We start from the raw sequence: 16,926 nt of genomic DNA, 5'->3' as shown, positions 1-16,926 counted from the left end.
GGGGAGGGCCGGGGAGGTACGGAGGCACCGGGAGGGGCGGACGGGGGGACCAGGGACGGCTCGGCGGGGGGGGGGCGGGGGCGGGGCGGAACCGGGCGGGGCGGGGCGGGACCGGACCGGGCGGGGCGGGGCGGGGCGGGAGGGGCCGGTCGGTACCTGCGCGGCCGCGGCCTCACCTGGAGCCGCGCGGAGCAGCGGGCGGGGGCGCGGCGCTCGGTAGCGGCGGGGCCATGCGGGGGTCGCGCTCCGGGCTCTGCCCGCTCCTCCTGCTCCTACTCCTACCGGCTGCCGCCGCCCCGGCCCGGCCGTGCGCTCCCCCGGGGCCAGGTAAGCGGCGCCGTCGGGGCGCGGGGAGCATCACCGGGGCGGCGGTGGGGGCTGGGGCTCGGGGCGCCGCCACGCCGGGCGGCACCGGGGCGGCGGGGGCAGGCAGGTTGCTCCGGGCCGGGCTGGGGGCGGCGGAGAGCCCCCCCCTTTGCTGCGGTGCTCGGCCCGGTTCTCCCCTCTCGCCCCTCAACTTGGGGGCCCGGCGCTAGCCGCGGTGCGGAGCTGGCTGGTGCCCCCCGGGGTGCGGGGCTGGGGCAGCGCTGCGGGGCTGCTGCCCCCCCCCCCACCGGGCCGTGGGCTCGCTCCTTTGCTCGCTGGCCGTGCCCCCGGCATCGCGGGGCTGCCCCCTTCTAGGCTGTGGGCTGGTTGTGGCCCCCCCTCCCCGGGCCGGGGGGGGCTCTGGCGGTGCCGCTCGGGCCCCGTCGGCTGATGCCGGCGCCTCCGGTCGGTGGAGAGCGGCTGGGAGCCGCCGGGCAGGGCGGGACCCCGCGGGTCGGTGCCAGGCGCCGGGCTGCCGCTGGGACCGGCCGCCCCGAGGCCCCCTTCTCCGGTACGGGCGAGGGGCTCGGGGGCACGGCGGGGCGGCAGGGGCCGGCTCCCGGTGCCGGCGGGGCTGCCCGCCGTGTTTACTCGTCGGCATCCCCGGGGAACGGGGCTGCTCGGGAACCGCGGCCGCAGGCAGCGCTTCCCTAATGGCTGCGGAGCGCTGAAAGCTCTCGCCCTGAGAGCTCTCGCCGTGCCAGCCCTGACCTCAGCCCGCCCGGCTGCTGAGCGCCGTGGGCAGCTCCTGCCAGGCCGGGGTCGGGGGCAGGGGCTGTGGGGCCGGCCGGGGAGCTGCAGCCCCTCCGTGGGAGCCCGTGGCCGGGAGCCCACCTGGGCTCGGCTCCATCACCGGGCCCCACGGAGGCGGGCAGGGCGCCCAGGCGCTGCGTGGTGCCGAGGAACCCCGGGGGCATGACGGGGGGGAGTCTGGTGCTGGAGCAGGGCTGTGGACCCCGGCCCCACAGCCAGAGCTGGCTCCTTGTGCCCTGGCGTGGCTGTGGCCCTCGTGGCGTGGCCGTGGCCGTTCCAGCCCCAGCACCATCCCCGATCACCAGCCAGCGCTGCCCTGGAGGGGCTGCCAGGGCTGCCCTCCAGGTACCAGCTCTGCCCCAGAGTGGGGTCAAGGGGACCCCCCGGGGACCTGCTCCCCCAGCCCAGGACCTGCTACGCCCGCGGGGCACAGCTCTCCTCGCCCTGCTTCTCTCTCTCGCCCTGCTCCTGGCAGCCTCTCGGCCAGTGTGGCCGGAGCAGGCTTAGTGCTGCTAATCCCCTAATCCTGAGGTGGTGCTGGGCGTGCTGGGGCTGGGCCCAGCATGGTGCGAGGGCGCAGCATGGCTTTGGGTGCAGGGCCCTGCTGCAGTGCGGGTCCCAGCCTGGGGCCGGGGGGGGGGAGGGGGGCCGGGAGCAGGCGGTGACACACGGAGGTGGGAGGTGCGGGGCAGGGCCCTGCGTGCCCAGGAATTTCCCCGTCATCTCCGAAACAAAGCCAAAGCCGAGCTCCTGCCCGCCCCCAGTGCCGGGAACCACTCCGGCCTCCCCCTCCTGATCCTAATCCCCAGGGCTCAGCTGGGCTGGCCTGGCCGGGAGCTCCCAGGGCCACGCAGGGGGCACATGGGGCTTGGGGACAGGCCCCAGCATGGCTGGGGTGGGGGCAGCAGGTTGGGTCCCCTCCCTGGCTGCCCTGACCCCTGTCCCTCACAGCAGCCTTTGGGGATGGCACGATGCAGCATGAGGATGAGGAGCCCCATGCAGGAGTGGTGGCACCGAGGCACCCTGGGTGGCTGCCTGTGACACCCCAGGACGCCACCAGCCAGCCGGTCCCCGTGCGGAGACGGCGCTCCCTGCAGGTAACGCTCCCGAGCAGCCCCCCCCCGGCAAACACCCCTGTCCCCCAGACCTTCCCCACGTGGCTGCTCCCTCACCCCGCTCTCCTTCCCACCAGGAGGTCCCTGATGTCCCCGGGGCTCTGAGGAGGCAGAAGAGGGACTGGGTGATCCCTCCCATCAAGGTCCCTGAAAATGAGAGGGGCCCGTTCCCCAAAAAGCTGGTTCAGGTATGGAGGGGGCCCGGAGGCATGGGTGGGTGCCTTGGGGTAGGGTGATGTTCTAGCTGCGCCCATCACCATTGCGTCTGGGCAGGCGTCTGGAGCTGGGCATGGATGTGTGTGCCGAGGGCTGCAGAGGTGCTGGCCACGGGCGTAGGTCCCGCACCCAGGACAGGGTGCGGTGCCGCGGGGGGGCTGCCGAGCCCCAGCACTGAGCGCTGCTGCGCACCCTACCAGATCAAATCCAACCGGGACCGGGAGGCGAAGATCTTCTACAGCATTACGGGGCAGGGGGCGGACACCCCCCCCGAGGGCATCTTCACTATCGAGAAAGAGACGGGCTGGATGAAGGTGACGCAGCCGCTGGACCGGGAGCACATGGACAAGTACCACGTAGGTGCCAGCCGGGGGACGGGACGCTGGGGCAGGCGCTGTGCCAGCTCTCTGCTCACCCCTCTGCCCCGCAGCTCTTCTCCCACGCCGTGTCCGAGAACGGCAAGCCCGTGGAGGAGCCGATGGAGATCATAGTGACGGTGACGGACCAGAACGACAACAAGCCCCAGTTCACGCAGGAGGTGTTTAGGGGCTCCGTGCCTGAGGGTGCTTTGCCAGGTAGGGCCGGTGCCACAGTGGTTTGGGTGTGGCGTGGCCCCATGGGGAAACTCTGCCTCCTGCTGGATGCGTCCTTGGAGAGCCCCAGGACTGTCCCTCTTGGGGACATGGGTGCCCTGTCCCTCCCTCACATGGATGCCCCATCCCACAGGCACCTCGGTGATGCAGGTGAACGCCACGGATGCAGATGATGCTGTGGAAACCTACAACGGTGTCCTTGCCTACTCCATCCTCAGCCAGGAGCCACGGGAGCCCCATCCCCACATGTTCACCGTCAACAGGGCCACCGGCACCCTCAGCGTCATTGCCAGCGGCCTCGACCGCGAGGTGGGACCTGCGGCACCATGGGGGTGGCGCTGGCACCGAGCGGGCAGCGGGGTGCTGACGGGTGTCTGTCTGTCTGCCCCCCGCAGCGCGTGCGGGAGTACACGCTGACTGTGCAGGCGGCCGACCTGGATGGCGAGGGGCTGACCACAACAGCACTGGCCGTGATTGAGATCACAGATGTGAACGACAACGCCCCCGAGTTTGACCCCAAAACGGTAATGTGGCTGTTGGGCAGGCAGGGTGGGCCAGGAACGGTGAGCTCGGTGCTGACGGTCCCCAATGCACAGTACGAGGTGGCCGTGCCGGAGAACGAGGCTGGGCTGGAGGTGGCCCGGCTGCTCACCATGGACCTGGATGAGCCCCAGACGCCGGCGTGGCGCGCCGTCTACTCCATCGTGCGCGGCAACGAGGGCAGCGCCTTCACCATCACCACTGACCCTGCCAGCAACGAGGGCGTCCTGCGGACGGCCAAGGTGCGTGTCCCACGCTCGTCCCTGCGGTGCGGCCACCCGCCCTGCGTGGTGCTGCCCGTTCCGTCCCCTCCTGCAGGCTCTGGACTACGAGGCCAAGCGACAGTTTGTGCTCCACGTGGCCGTGGCGAACGAGGCCCCCTTCGCCGTCAAGCTGCCGACGGCCACAGCCACGGTAACGGTCAGCGTGGAGGATGTGAACGAGGCACCTGCCTTTGACCCCCCGGTGCGGCTTGCCCAGGTGGCGGAGGACGCGCCGCTGGGGCAGCCCCTCGCCTCCTACACGGCCCAGGACCCCGACAGAGCCCAGCGGCAGCGCATCAAGTGAGCGGGGCTGGGGTTGGGGCTGGGGGGGTCCTGCTGCCGTGTCCCCGTGGGACCGACCCCTCTGTCCCACAGGTACGTGGTGGGCAGCGACCCTGCGGGCTGGCTGGCCGTGCACCCGGAGAACGGGCTCATCACGGCGCGGGACCACCTGGACCGCGAGTCACCCTTCGCCAAGAACAGCACCTACATGGCCGTGCTGCTGGCCGTGGATGACGGTGAGGCGCGGTGGCCATGAAAGGAGCCCTTGTTCCTCCTGGGTGCTGCCCCACATGAGGGACACATGCTCCTGGTGTCACGGGGGTGCCACATCCCGTCTCGCTCCCTTGGGCAGGGAGCGGTGCTCGTATGGTCAGGTCCTTGGGGCTGGGAGGGAGACCCTGCTCTCGGGGTCCCCCGCCAGCCCTGCTCCTCTCGGCAGGTTCTCCCCCTGCCACGGGCACTGGCACCCTGCTCCTCACCCTGCTGGACGTGAATGACCACGGCCCTGAGCCTGAGCCCCGCAACATCGTTGTCTGCAACCGCAGCCCCGTGCCCCAGGTCCTCACTGTCATCGACAGGGACCTGCCCCCCAACACGGGTCCCTTCCGTGCCGAGCTGAGCCACGGCTCGGGGGACAGCTGGGCGGTGGAGGTTGGTGACACAGGTAATGCAGGGGCTTGGCACGATGGCTGCCTTAGCTGCCGTGGGGGTAGGCACCCCAGGTCACCCACGTCACTCATCTCACGCAGGTGACACCGTCACCTTGCGGCTGACGGAGCCGCTGGAGCAGGAGGAGTACAGCGTCTACCTGCGGCTCTTCGACCGCCAGGGCAAGGACCAGGTCACCGTCATCAAGGCGCAAGTGTGCGACTGCCAGGGGCGGGTGGAGAGCTGCGCCTACGAGCCGCAGACGGCCACCGGCGTGCCCATCATCCTCGCTGTCCTGGGCGCCTTCCTGGCTTTTCTGAGTGAGTGGGGGGGGAAGGGGCTGCACCCCACCTGTGGGTGCAGGGGTCCCCCCACTGATGCCGCTCCTCTCCCGCAGTCATCCTGCTGCTGCTGCTGCTCTTTGTGAGGAGGAGAAAGGTGGTGAAGGAGCCGCTGCTGCTGCCTGAGGATGACACGCGGGACAATGTCTTCTACTACGGGGAGGAGGGTGGGGGCGAGGAGGACCAGGTGGGTGCCGGGGACGGGGGGGTCCCTGTGCCACCGTGGGCTGGCCTGACCCCACGCTGTCCCCATGCAGGACTATGACCTGAGCCAGCTGCACCGCGGCCTGGATGCCCGCCCCGAGGTGATCCGCAACGACGTGGCCCCCCCGCTGATGGCAGCCCCCCAGTACCGGCCTCGTCCTGCCAACCCCGAGGACATCGGCACCTTCATCGACGAGGTGAGCCCCTTCCCCTGCTGCAGGGCCCTGGGGCAGCTCCAGCCCCTGCTGAGCTCCTCCTCTGCCCCCCCAGAACCTGAAGGCGGCTGACACAGACCCCACGGCCCCCCCCTACGACTCCCTGCTGGTGTTCGACTACGAAGGCAGTGGTTCGGAGGCCGTCTCGCTCAGCTCCCTCAACTCTTCCGACTCCGACCAGGACCAGGACTACGACTACCTCAACGAATGGGGCAACCGCTTCAAGAAGCTGGCGGAGCTCTACGGCGGCGGGGAGGACGATGAGTAGGGCCCCCCCCGGCCCCCCGTGCTGCTGCTCCTGCTGCCGAAAGCCTTACCCCTGCCTGTGCCTTGGGGCCAGCGCTGCCCCCTCCCTCCCGCACTCCCTGTGATGCCTTCTGCATCCGCTGAAGTGGCCTCAGCTTCCTCCTGTGTATTTTTTAATGAAATAAATGTAGTGTGATGATACAGATGGGCTAAGCTGGGTTATGTAGAAGTTTTAATAAAGGATGTGGATTTCTTTTTTAGATCCTCCTGTCTCTGTGTAGTTCTGTGGCCCTGGAGAAGTGCCGGGGGGGCCTGCTCTCCTCCTGCCTCCCCAAGCAGTGCTTGGCTGGGGACCTGCAGCATCACCACGGGGGTGCAGGCCCCCCCCCCCCAGGCAGTGGGGTCTCTCCCCAGAGCTGTCCCTGTCCCCATGGGGGGGAACTAAGTGGATCATAGGAAAGCAGCCGATGGTGCTGGGAGGGCATGGGGCCAGCCTAAGGGTGCCCTACTTCCCCCCTACATCCCCACGCACACTGTGCTGGCATCCTTGGGCAGGGCTGGTCCCTGAGCTCCCCATCCCCAGCGGGCCCCCCCGCCGCCCGCAATTAGCAATGAGCGCTAACAGCGCTGCAGTAACCTGGGGCAGCGGGTGCCGGAGGGGGGGTGCTACCCGCTTCCCGGCTGCGGGGGCTCAGCCCCCGACCCTGCTCCTGGGGTCAGCGCTGGGTGCTCGCCGCGGGGCGGGAGGCGGAGGTGGCACGGGGGGGCCCGGTGGGGTTCCCCCCGCCAGCCTGCACCGCCTGCCCCGCTGCTTGGGGGTGCCGGGGGGTCCCCGGGGGGCTGCTTGCCCGGGCTGCCTACCGGAGCCACCCCCGCGAAGCTCCCCCGGGCGCCCAGGGGGCTCCGGGACCGGAGGGTGCCGGTGGCGGGGCCGCTCCCCGGGGACCTGGGGGACGGACCGGGGGGGGGCCGGGGCTGGACCGGGAGGGGGGGGGCCGCCTCCCGGCGGGGCGGGGCGGGGCGGGGTCGCAGCACCTGCGGGCGGTGCCGCTCTCACCTGCGGCTCGGCGGCGGCAGCGCTCGGCAGCTCCGTCCCGTCCCGCACCGTCCAGCACCGGCACCGAGCCATGGGGCGGCAGCGGAGCTCCCTGGCCCCCCTCTGCTTCCCCCTGCTGCTGCTGCTCCAGGTGAGGGCTGCGGGACGGGACGGGACGGGGCGGGAGGGGACAGGGTGGCGGTGGCCACGCTGACACCTCTCTCCGGGCAGGTGGGCGGCCGGCGGTGCGACGAGGCAGCCCCCTGCCAACCCGGCTTCGCCGCAGAGACCTTCACCTTCACCGTGCCCCGGGACAGCGTGGCGGCGGGAGGGGTGCTGGGACGAGGTAGGGTCCTACGGGGGCGGCGGGGGCCCATGGGTACAGGAGCTGCAGCCCCATAACTCGCTGTGGCACGGGGCTGCGCTCGTGGGGACGGGTGGCTGCGTGCCACTGCGGGTGGTGAGGGGGTTGTGGAGGCGTGGGGACGGGTTTGGTGTGTGGCACCAAGGGTGGCAACGGGGACGGCGGTGTGCCCGTGGGGACGGGCTCGGTGCGAGGCAAGGTGGCGCAGGGCCGTGGTCTCGGGGACAGGCGCCAAGGGTGGCAAACGAGGGACAAAGCCGTGGCTGCGTGGGGCCGGGGCCGGCAATGGCGACGGGCACGGTGCACCGTGAGGAGCTGGGGCGGTGCAGGTGTCGGTGCCGGCAGCACCGGGGCGAGGGTGTGCGGGGGCAGCGGGCGCCTCTCCCGGCAGCACCGGGGCGGGCGGCGCTGACTCAGGCGGCGCAGACCTGTTGGGGCCGGCAGGCCTGGGCGTGGGGCGCGGAGCCCGGCCTCGAGCGGCCGCCGAGCCGACCGCCCCGCGTGGCCTCCCCACGGGCTGGCGGTGCCTCTGCGTGCCGGCACCAAGCACCTGGCCCGATGCAGAGCCATGCACGGGTGGAGGCGGTTCTTGAGGTGCAGGAAGGGGTGGCCATGAAATTGGGGTGCTGAGGACCTGCTGCTGCTTTGGGGTGTCTGTGTCCCCACCACGCTCTTCCTCTCCCAGCACCGAGGTCCTGCTGGCCCCTGGCACTGCGGGGGGCGGCTCGGCCGCCATTTGCTCGGGTCAGTGGCTGGCAGCGGTGCCGGAGTGGGCCGAGGGGCGCTGAGCACTGCAGCGGGGCCCCCGTGCTCTCAGTTTCAGGCTGAGTTTCACCTGCACTGGCAGTATCGGTGCAGGGAGCTGGACCCTGCACTGCACTGAACGCATTCCATACATGTTTGCTTTCTGGTTGATCATTAACGAATCTGCTCAGCACCAGCAGGCTGTGTCTGCTGGGGCTGTGCCTGATAGCAGGGTGACGGGCAGTTGCGTGGCCCTCCGCACCCCCGGGATGCGCAGGGCTGGTTTCTGCAGCGGGGCCAGCTGGAAATCCCCTGCGTCCCAGTTCAGGGCCTGGGACAGAGGAGGCGCGTGGGGGGAAGGAAGTGGACGGGTGCCTGTGTCAGCTCATGCGTGCCGGCGCCAGCGTGGTGATGCCTGGCTGTGCCATGGCAATGCCCAGCCGCACAGGGGGACGCTCAGCAGAGGCAGGATGCTGCCCTCTGTGCCACACAGTGCTTCAAAGACCTCAGCCGGGCTGCGGTGCGGCAGGCTGACGAGCTGGCCTGTAATTAAGCTGATGAGTCGAGTGCTGTGTTTTGCCTCAGACAGGTCTGGATAGGCCCCGCGCGGCGCTGGGGCGGCAGGAGCCGGCGTGGGGCCCTGCTCACCGAGCGCTCCAGGGGCTGGGCCGGCTGCTGCTGCGGCTCCGAGCCTCCCGACGGCGGTGCTGCCGCCCTGGCCCACTGATGAAAAAGCTCGGTGGAGGAAGGAGCAATTTCCTCTGCGTTAATGCGGGCAGTAGGAGCTGCCCAGTGCCTCGGTTTCCGGTGGGTGCTGGGGCTGCGGCTGTCCCACGCCCCGAGGGAAGGATGGCAGCACCTGCCTGGCGTCCCTGGGCTGGGACCAGGACCCTGGGGCCGTGCTCAGCCTCGTGTGCTGCTTTGCAAATGGGCGAGGGGTCCCTGGGCAGGGCACGGGGTGGCAGAACCCCCGGGAGGGAGCCTCAGGGAGCCCCTGGCTCTGTGAGACGTGGGCGTACGTCCCCATTTGGGGGGGGATGTGGGTCTCCAGCGGGGGCGGATGTTCCCCAACTACGCAGCTCCTGAATCAGCCCCGGGTGGGAGAAACCTCGAGACTCTGAAGTCACGGCGAAACTCAGTGACGTCAGGGGGTGCGCCTGGGCGGGACGTGCGGCTCACGGCGCCTTCGCCCGGGCTGCCCAGAGCTGACGTTTGTCCCCCCTCCGCTGCTGGCTTCTGCCCCAGTGCAGCCACCGCGCTTGCGCAACTGTGTGGGGACACGGGGTGGCGGCACCCGGTAGTCCTGGGGTGGTGGCACTTGGCTGGGCCCGTGACTCACCCTGTGCCCAGCCCTGGCGAGACACTTTCCTGTGTCACAGCGGGATGTGGGGTGGCTTGGGGGCTGGCAGGCACCGTGGTCCCCAGGTCCCAATCCTGGGGGTGCGGGGTATTCCCCCCCCCGTCCCGGCCAGCAGTCAGTAATTCGGTGATTTTGGCCCCGTGGGTAGTGGCAGGTTGGGGTCCAGGAAGGCGTGGAGCATCCTGCAGTGCAGGAGCCCCCCAAACTTGCCCCCAGCCCCACCGCCTCCCCCTGCCCCACGCCTTGCTGAGGCCCCATGGCTGCATGCCCCCGGGGAGGACGGGGCAGGGAGGGGTTGGCTTTCAAGTGCTGAGCTGGAAAAACAGGTTGAGCACAGCGATGGGGAGCGGGCGCTGAGCATGGCGTGCTCCCCATGCTCCCTGCGCTCCCTGCGCTCCCTGCATGCAGCCGGTGCGGGGCTGGGTGCTGAGCGTGGTGTTCGCTGCACCCGGCCGGCTCCGTGCCAGGTCCCGGGTGCCCGCAGGGGCCGTGGCACCTCCCTGCTGCGAGCCCCCGGTGCGGGAGCGCCCGGCCTGCCCCGGCGTGTCCCTGCACAGCCGGCCTCACCGGCTGCCCCGGCCTGGCTGCGGGACCCACCTGGGGGCCGGGCCGGGCTGGCATCGCACCCGCTGGGTCGGGGGCACGGTGGCAGCCCCCAGCCCAGCTCTGCTATCGCCTTCCACCCACCATCGCCTCTGAATTGGTGGGCTGCACGCGGGCTGATGTGCTGAGGGATGGTGGAAAGGGCCCGGCAGTAACGGCTGCCCTGGGAGCGCCCAGCTCCGTGCTTCCCACCCCGGGCACGACGCCATCCCACGGCAGCGCCCCGGCATGCCAAGTGCCTCCTGCCCGAGCCACGGTCGTGCCTCGTGCTGGGGCTGGAGGTGGCTATGCCGGTGGGGGAACCCAGCCTGGGTGCTGCTGGCTCAAACAAAACATCCCCCAGACAAAGGAGCGTTTGTTCAGGGAGCTCCCGGCTGCGCGGCCCCGCTCATGTGATGCCTGCTGATCGCCGCCGTGCTGCGCGCTGTCCCCCTCCTCGGGCTGTCCTTGTCTCCAGCACGCCAGTCCCAGCCGTGACCAGTGCCAGACCAGTGTGGCCAGCGTGAGGGCTCGTACCATGGCCCCAGCAGTGTGCCAGGCTGGTGACACCAGGATGCCATCTCCCTGGTCTGTCCCCAAGGAGCCCCTGCTATCCCGCACCCCTGGGTGCACCAAGGGTGGCACCTTCCCCATCACGCAGGTTGATGCCCTTGTCCTGCAGCGGGTCACAAGCCTGCTGCAGATGCGTAGCCCTGGTCCCTGGCCGTGCAGGAGGCTCAGTGACCCCCACGGGTCCCCAAGCACCGGTGCACTGTCACCCCCCTGCCTGCAGTGCAGGACCCTGCGCTGGCAGCCCCTGGGATCCAGCCCTGGCGGTTACTGGGGTGGCTGGGTGCCAGCGCAGGTGAGCTGGACACACCGGCCTTGTTTTTATTTGAAAAGCACCCGGCGCAGCAGCACCCTCTGCCCGCTGGCACAGCCGCGATAATGCGCCACGTGCAGGGGTGTGCCATGGGGACGTTGTGCTGCAGGGACACACCACGCGGGGGGATGTGCCCCGTGGCAGGGATGTGCCGCGCGTGGGGTGTGCCAGGCACGGTGCCACCCGGCCCACCCGCTCTCCCTGTCCCCAGTGAGGTTCTCAGGCTGCGGCGGGCGGTCGCAGGCCGTGTACGTCCCAGACGACACGCGCTTCGAGGTGGACGAGGATGGCATCATCCAGACGAAACAGCCGCTGCAGCTCCGCGGGCAGAAGATCCACTTCAGCGTCTCTGCCCTGGATGCCACGGGCAAGAGGCACTCGGCCTGGGTGACAGTGGAAAAGCGCAGGTGGCGGCAACATCACCGCCACACCTACCAGGTGAAGTGTTGTCCCCGTGCCTGTGGTCACCACAGCCCCTCCGTGGGGTGGGCAGTGGGTGCCTCTGGCTGCCTTGCGCTCCGGTGGGCACCAGGACAAATTGCTGTTCCTGCAGGACGGGGTGCCCTACATGCTCACTTTCCCTGAGTCCGGCCCCGGCCTCCGAAGGCAGAAGAGGGACTGGGTCATCCCCCCCATCAGCTGCCTCGAGAACCACCGGGGGCCCTTCCCCATGAAGCTGGTGCAGGTACGCAGCCCCACGGTGCGGGGACGAGGGCTGAGCCAGCGCCGTGCCCTGTGGCCGGGCTGAGCAGCCCCGGGGGGGACGCGGAGTGCCAGGCCCCCTCTAACAGCCCCCCGCCTCGCCGCCAGATCAAATCCAACAAGGACAAGGAGACCAAGGTTTTCTACAGCATCACGGGGCAGGGGGCGGACAGCCCCCCCGTGGGCGTCTTCACCATCGAGCGTGAGACGGGGTGGCTGGAGGTGACGCAGCCGCTGGACCGCGAGGAGATCGGGAAATACGTCGTGAGTGGGGGGCCGGGGTGGGGGGAGACCTGGGGGGTCCCAAGGGGGCCGTGCCACTGACGGTGCCCTCGCAGCTCTTCTCCCATGCAGTGTCGGCCAACGGGCAGCCCGTGGAGGACCCGATGGAGATCATCATCACGGTGACAGACCAGAACGACAACAAGCCCGTCTTCACCAAGCAGGTCTTCGTCGGCTACATCGAGGAGAACGCGAAGCCGGGTGCGTGGGGCTGGGGGCAGGGGGGCCGCAGAGCCCTGGGCCGGAGCTGCGCCGGGCTGACGGCAGCACCCGCGGGGCTCGTCCCGTGAGTGACATTTCCCCGGCTCGTCCCCGCGCCAGGCACCTCCGTGATGACAGTGAACGCCACGGACGCGGACGACGCGGTGAACGTGGACAACGGCATCATCAGCTACTCCATCGTCAGCCAGGAGCCGCCGCGCCCGCACCACCAGATGTTCACCATCGACCCCCAGAAGGGCGTCATCAGCGTCCTCGGCACGGGGCTGGACCGGGAGGTGGGCGCCTGGAGGGCGCCGCGTCCCGGCACCCGCGCCCCACGGAGGGACCGGCTGCGGGGAGCGGGGCGCCTCTGACCGCGGTGCTCTCTGCTTGCAGACCACCCCCAACTACACGCTGATCGTCCAGGCCACGGACCAGGAGGGCAAGGGGCTGTCCACCACCGCCACGGCCGTCATCGAGGTCACGGATGCCAACGACAACATTCCCGTCTTCGACCCCAACATGGTACCCGTCTCCCCCACCCAAGCCGGCTCCCGCAAGTCGCTTCCCCACTCCCCCGGCCCCCACATGAGGTGACCGCCCCTGTGCCCCCTCTCACAGTACGAGGGGACGGTGGACGAGAACGAGGTGGGGCTGGAGGTGGCCAGGCTGCACGTGACGGACCAGGACATGCCGGGCTCCCCGGCCTGGCAAGCCGTCTACCGCATCAAGAGCGGAGACCAGGACGGCGCCTTCAGCATCACCACCGACCCCAACACCAACGACGGCATCCTGAGAACCGCCAAGGTGGGTCGTGGCGCTGCGGGGCTGCCCCGTGCAGGCCGCGTCCCCGCCAGCGCTGGTTCCAGCCCAGCTCTTCTCTGCCGACCTCCAGGGCCTGGACTACGAGACCAGGAGCCGCTACGACCTCGTGGTGACGGTGGAGAACAAAGTCCCCCTCTCCGTGTCCCTCGGGCTCTCCTCGGCCAGCGTCCTGGTGCTCGTCAGGGATGTGAACGAGCCCCCCGTCTTCGTGCCCCCTGTCAAGAGGGTGGAGGTGTCGGAGGACCTGCCGGTGGGGCACGAGGTCACATCCTACACAGCCCAGGACCCCGACAAGGATCAGAGGAACAAAATCACGTGAGTGGGGGTGGCGGTGGGGGCGCGAGGGCTGCGTGCCCCTTCCCACCTGGCCGCACGGGCCAGGGTGGGCATGGAGCCCCCCTGCTGACCCTCGCTTGCCCAGGTACCGCATGGGCAGCGACCCCGCGGGGTGGCTGGCCATCCACCCCGAGAACGGCATCGTCACGGCCGTCCAGCCGCTGGACCGGGAGTCGGTGCACGCCATCAACAGCACCTACAAGGCCATCGTCCTCGCCGTGGACAACGGTGAGGACGCGCCGCGCTGCAGGGAGCCGGGGGCTGCGGGGCCGCGCGGTGGCCGCGCAGGGCACGGGGCCGGGTTCCAGGCACCTCGCTAACAGCCAGCTCTGCAGGGGTGCCGGACGCAACTGGCACGGGGACGCTGCTGCTGCACCTCCAGGATGTGAACGACAACGGGCCCACGCCGGAGCCCCGGATCTTCGACATCTGCAGCCGGCAGCCTGAGGAGCAGACGCTGACCATCGTCGACAAGGACCTGCCCCCAAACACGTACCCCTTCGAGGCAGCGCTGGAGCACGGCTCCAGCACCAACTGGACCGTCAAGGTGTCCGGCCAAGGTAGGTGCCGTGGGGTCCGTCCCAGCCACCCGCCTGTGGCGCAGGGCAGTGGGGGGACAGTGAGCAAGGGCCACATCCTAGCCGGATCTCTCTGAGCCACCCTGAATGCCACTGGCACCGGAGCTCCTACCGGTCCCCGTGATGGGGTACTGCCACGTGGCAAAGCCCTGCGGGTGCTGAGGGTGTCCCCAAATGTGGGAGCTGGGACCCACCTTGACCCCAAGCCCTCTCTCTCCCGCACAAGACTCGCTGGTCCTGAAACTGCATAAGGAGCTGGAGCCGGGGGAGTACAGCATCTTCCTGAGGCTGACGGACAGCCAGGGCAAGGCGCAGGTGACACAAGTCAAAGCCCAGGTGTGCGAGTGCGAAGGGGCAGCCAAAAACTGTGAGCGGAGAGCATTCATCGCCAGCGGCCTGGGTGTCCCTGCAATTCTGGGCATCCTGGGGGGCATCCTGGCGCTGCTGAGTGAGTACTGTGTGGTGGGGACAGGGATGGGGCCGCTTTCACCCAGTGGTGCTGACGCCATGCCCTCTGCTCGCAGTCCTGCTGCTGCTGCTGCTGCTCTTTGTGAGGAGGAGGAAGGTGGTGAAGGAGCCACTGCTGCCGCCCGAGGACGACATGCGGGACAATGTCTACCACTACGACGAGGAGGGTGGCGGCGAGGAGGACCAGGTGGGACAGGGGTGCTGGGCCACAGTCCTGCCCATGGGGTTCCCCACAGTGCGTGGTAGCATGGCTCCCCAGGGCACCGCCATAGCCACAGTGGACAGTTGGGGTGTGCAAGGTTCCCATGGACCTGCTCGTCCCCACATCCTCCCTTGGGGGTTATCCAGTCCCCTGCAGGCCCCTGGTCCTTCCAGCACTGTCTGAGGCCATCCCTTGAGTATAGTCTTGCTGTCTCTTCATGCCCTCTGTCTCCATCCCCACACAGGACTATGACCTGAGCCAGCTGCACCGCGGCCTGGATGCCCGCCCCGAGGTGATCCGCAACGATGTGGCCCCCCCGCTGATGGCAGCCCCCCAGTACCGGCCCCGGCCCGCCAACCCCGATGAGATCGGAAACTTCATCGACGAGGTGAGCCCAGCCCCATGCGTTGCCCTGGGGCAGGGGTGCGATGCACGTTGCCACAGCTCCCTCCGTCTGTGCTGGCACCGCTGGGCCGCACGCATTCCCATCCTGCGGGATTGTGGCTGGGGCAAACACAGTGCCCGCTGGCAGGGGACAGCGGAGCCCCTGGCCAGAGGCTGGGCACTGAGCTCCTCCTCTGCCCCCCCAGAACCTGAAGGCGGCTGACACAGACCCCACGGCCCCCCCCTACGACTCCCTGCTGGTGTTCGACTACGAAGGCAGCGGTTCGGAGGCCGTCTCGCTCAGCTCCCTCAACTCCTCCGACTCTGACCAGGACCAGGACTACGACTACCTCAACGAATGGGGCAACCGCTTCAAGAAGCTGGCGGAGCTCTACGGCGGCGGGGAGGATGACGACTAGGCTGCCCTGGCCCTCCTGCTGGCCCGCAGCCACACAGTGAAGGCAGCTCTTGCCATTTCTTGGACATGCACTGGCCCTTGTCGGCAGTGTGGTGGGTGGCCAAAGCCCCCTCTGACATCCCTGGATCCATCACTCACATCCCTCTCCTTCAGTGCAGATAAAGCTCAGGATCGCTGGGGCTCGAGTGTTTTGGGGAGCCCATGTGTTTCCTGGTCCCCCTCAGCTCCAGACAGGCCACGGTGCCGTTTGGGGTTCCCTGGGGAGACCTGGGAGGCTGGCGGTAGGCACTCCTTGTCCTGGAGCTGAGGAGCTCCTGGATCAGCTCCCAGCCTCCCCGTGCCCAAATCCTGTAGTGGCCATCGGCTGGTGCTCAGCGCCTCTCCTTCATCGAGGAGAGGCCCCCACCGCCTCTCTCCCTCTGCTTCAGAAGGAAAGGGTTTCTCTGGCGCTCTCCAAAATACCTCGCACTCCCAGACCTGAAATCACCGCCATGCTGGCAGCCTGCCATGCTCAGGGAACGGGACGGCCCCGCGTCCAGCTTTTGTGTGGAGCTGCTCAAGCATGGGCCGATGCAGGGTGGATGATCTATAAACGCAGATTAATGATGTGCCATTGTCTTTCTATGATACATGAGGGAATTATATTTGATATAGTACTTGCAGGCAGATTTCTATTTTTCTGTATACCAGATTATATTATTTCCTTTTGTGTCATATTATGTGTAATTATTGTGCAGTTAAGAGAAGGCGCTTTCTGAAATCAAACAGCTTTACTTAAATTCTGAATTGTGTTTAGCTGTTGTCACGTTTTGTATTTTTAAAATGGGAGAAGGGTCTGATGCAGGCTGGGAGACCAGCAATTGTCTAGTTTTAATTGATTGTATGTTTTTTATATAAAACTGAAATAATACATTGTTTTAATAAAACTAGAAGACCATTTCTTTGGGCGTAGCTCTGCCAGCTGCCTGTGTCTGTGCTGAGAGGCAGGTCTGCCCTGCTGTGACTTCTTGTTATGGCTACGGCTGCTGCTGCCTCCAAAGTGCAGAAAGCAAGTGCTTTGTGAAGCCCCTGCTCTTTATAACAATCTTACTTGGGAAGGGAGGGATCCATAACAGAGCACGTGTTTTCTCAGCACAGGGGCTGATAAGAGGTATGGCTGGCAGCTAATAGCACGGCAAGGTTTTACCTTACTGCCTGGTCTGTTTGGACTGGGGCCCTGGGGAAAGGAGGAGCAGCAGGCTGAGTGAAAACTGGGCTTGCACTAAAGTGCCTTATCATGGTGGCTGCACCCTGTGTGCCTAGCGTAACGCTCTGACCCACGCGGGCCCAGCAGCGGAGGCGAGGCTGTTATCGCTAATGTTTGCCTAACCCTGTAATTACTCTGTTTTCCCTAGAGAAGCCCTGCCCTTTAAAGGAAGCACAAAGCAGAGGAATAACATGCCCCACAGTGCCTGCATGCTTTTAAACATGCAGCAACCTAAGAGGCAGGTACAGGAGTTGCAACCACCCTGGTTTCAGTCCTGGAAAGGCGAGGTGCTGATGTGTGTGCTTTGTAACATACACGTAACGTGTTTACTACAAGGCAGCACCTGGCTGCAAAGCTGGGAGCAGGGCTAGCTCCATCCTGCACGCCTCTCCCACACGGGGATTACAACACGGCTCTGTGTTTGTCTTCTTTCACATAAAATAAAATGATAAATAAAAAGATAAAATGAGTGGTTTCTCTCCAGAAGCTGCCGGCTGCAGCCGGAGCCTGTGCTCCGTGTGTGGACGAGGCTG

General features: G+C 67.8%; 2 protein-coding genes across 3 annotated transcripts; both read left to right on the top strand.

Annotated features, from left to right (window-relative positions):
- The first annotated feature begins 127 nt into the window (after positions 1-127).
- On the top strand, positions 128-6,042 carry CDH3 (cadherin 3). Of its 2 annotated transcripts, none has more exons than XM_040570973.1 (15): positions 128-327; positions 2,074-2,216; positions 2,312-2,422; positions 2,651-2,806; positions 2,881-3,025; positions 3,177-3,352; positions 3,439-3,567; positions 3,640-3,825; positions 3,902-4,146; positions 4,222-4,364; positions 4,568-4,792; positions 4,878-5,096; positions 5,174-5,304; positions 5,375-5,518; positions 5,592-6,042. In XM_040570973.1, exons 1-15 carry the CDS (start codon positions 231-233, stop codon positions 5,802-5,804), a joined length of 2,463 nt encoding a protein of 820 aa, XP_040426907.1. In that variant the 5' UTR covers positions 128-230; the 3' UTR covers positions 5,805-6,042. The 2 variants fall into 2 exon arrangements, with proteins under 2 accessions (XP_040426907.1, XP_040426906.1); XM_040570972.1 differs by having other exon boundaries at positions 2,071-2,216.
- Positions 6,043-6,801: 759 nt separating this feature from the next.
- CDH1 (cadherin 1) lies at positions 6,802-16,084 on the top strand. The gene is made up of 16 exons (XM_040570970.1): positions 6,802-6,969; positions 7,050-7,164; positions 10,963-11,189; positions 11,305-11,436; positions 11,562-11,717; positions 11,792-11,936; positions 12,057-12,232; positions 12,333-12,461; positions 12,558-12,743; positions 12,832-13,076; positions 13,183-13,325; positions 13,433-13,657; positions 13,902-14,123; positions 14,200-14,330; positions 14,590-14,733; positions 14,936-16,084. Exons 1-16 carry the CDS (start codon positions 6,910-6,912, stop codon positions 15,146-15,148), a joined length of 2,649 nt encoding a protein of 882 aa, XP_040426904.1. The 5' UTR covers positions 6,802-6,909; the 3' UTR covers positions 15,149-16,084.
- The last annotated feature ends 842 nt before the right edge of the window (positions 16,085-16,926 follow it).

The sequence above is a fragment of the Cygnus olor genome, chromosome 12, assembly GCF_009769625.2.
Source record: "Cygnus olor isolate bCygOlo1 chromosome 12, bCygOlo1.pri.v2, whole genome shotgun sequence".
In the NCBI taxonomy this organism is placed as follows: Eukaryota; Metazoa; Chordata; class Aves; order Anseriformes; family Anatidae; genus Cygnus; species Cygnus olor.
This window is presented reverse-complemented; position numbering and strand designations above follow the sequence as displayed.

What these genes read in the sequence shown, in the direction of transcription:
- CDH3 (XM_040570972.1), top strand. Translation starts at nt 231, where the DNA reads ATGCGGGGGTCGCGCTCCGGGCTCTGCCCGCTCCTCCTGCTCCTACTC. An exon ending in CCAGCGGCCTCGACCGCGAG is followed by an intron (nt 3,353 to 3,438) that starts GTGGGACCTGCG and finishes TGCCCCCCGCAG; the next exon opens with CGCGTGCGGGAGTACACGCT. An exon ending in GCGTCCTGCGGACGGCCAAG is followed by an intron (nt 3,826 to 3,901) that starts GTGCGTGTCCCA and finishes CCCCTCCTGCAG; the next exon opens with GCTCTGGACTACGAGGCCAA.
- CDH1 (XM_040570970.1), top strand. Translation starts at nt 6,910, where the DNA reads ATGGGGCGGCAGCGGAGCTCCCTGGCCCCCCTCTGCTTCCCCCTGCTG. An exon ending in ATCACCGCCACACCTACCAG is followed by an intron (nt 11,190 to 11,304) that starts GTGAAGTGTTGT and finishes CTGTTCCTGCAG; the next exon opens with GACGGGGTGCCCTACATGCT. An exon ending in GCATCCTGAGAACCGCCAAG is followed by an intron (nt 12,744 to 12,831) that starts GTGGGTCGTGGC and finishes GCCGACCTCCAG; the next exon opens with GGCCTGGACTACGAGACCAG.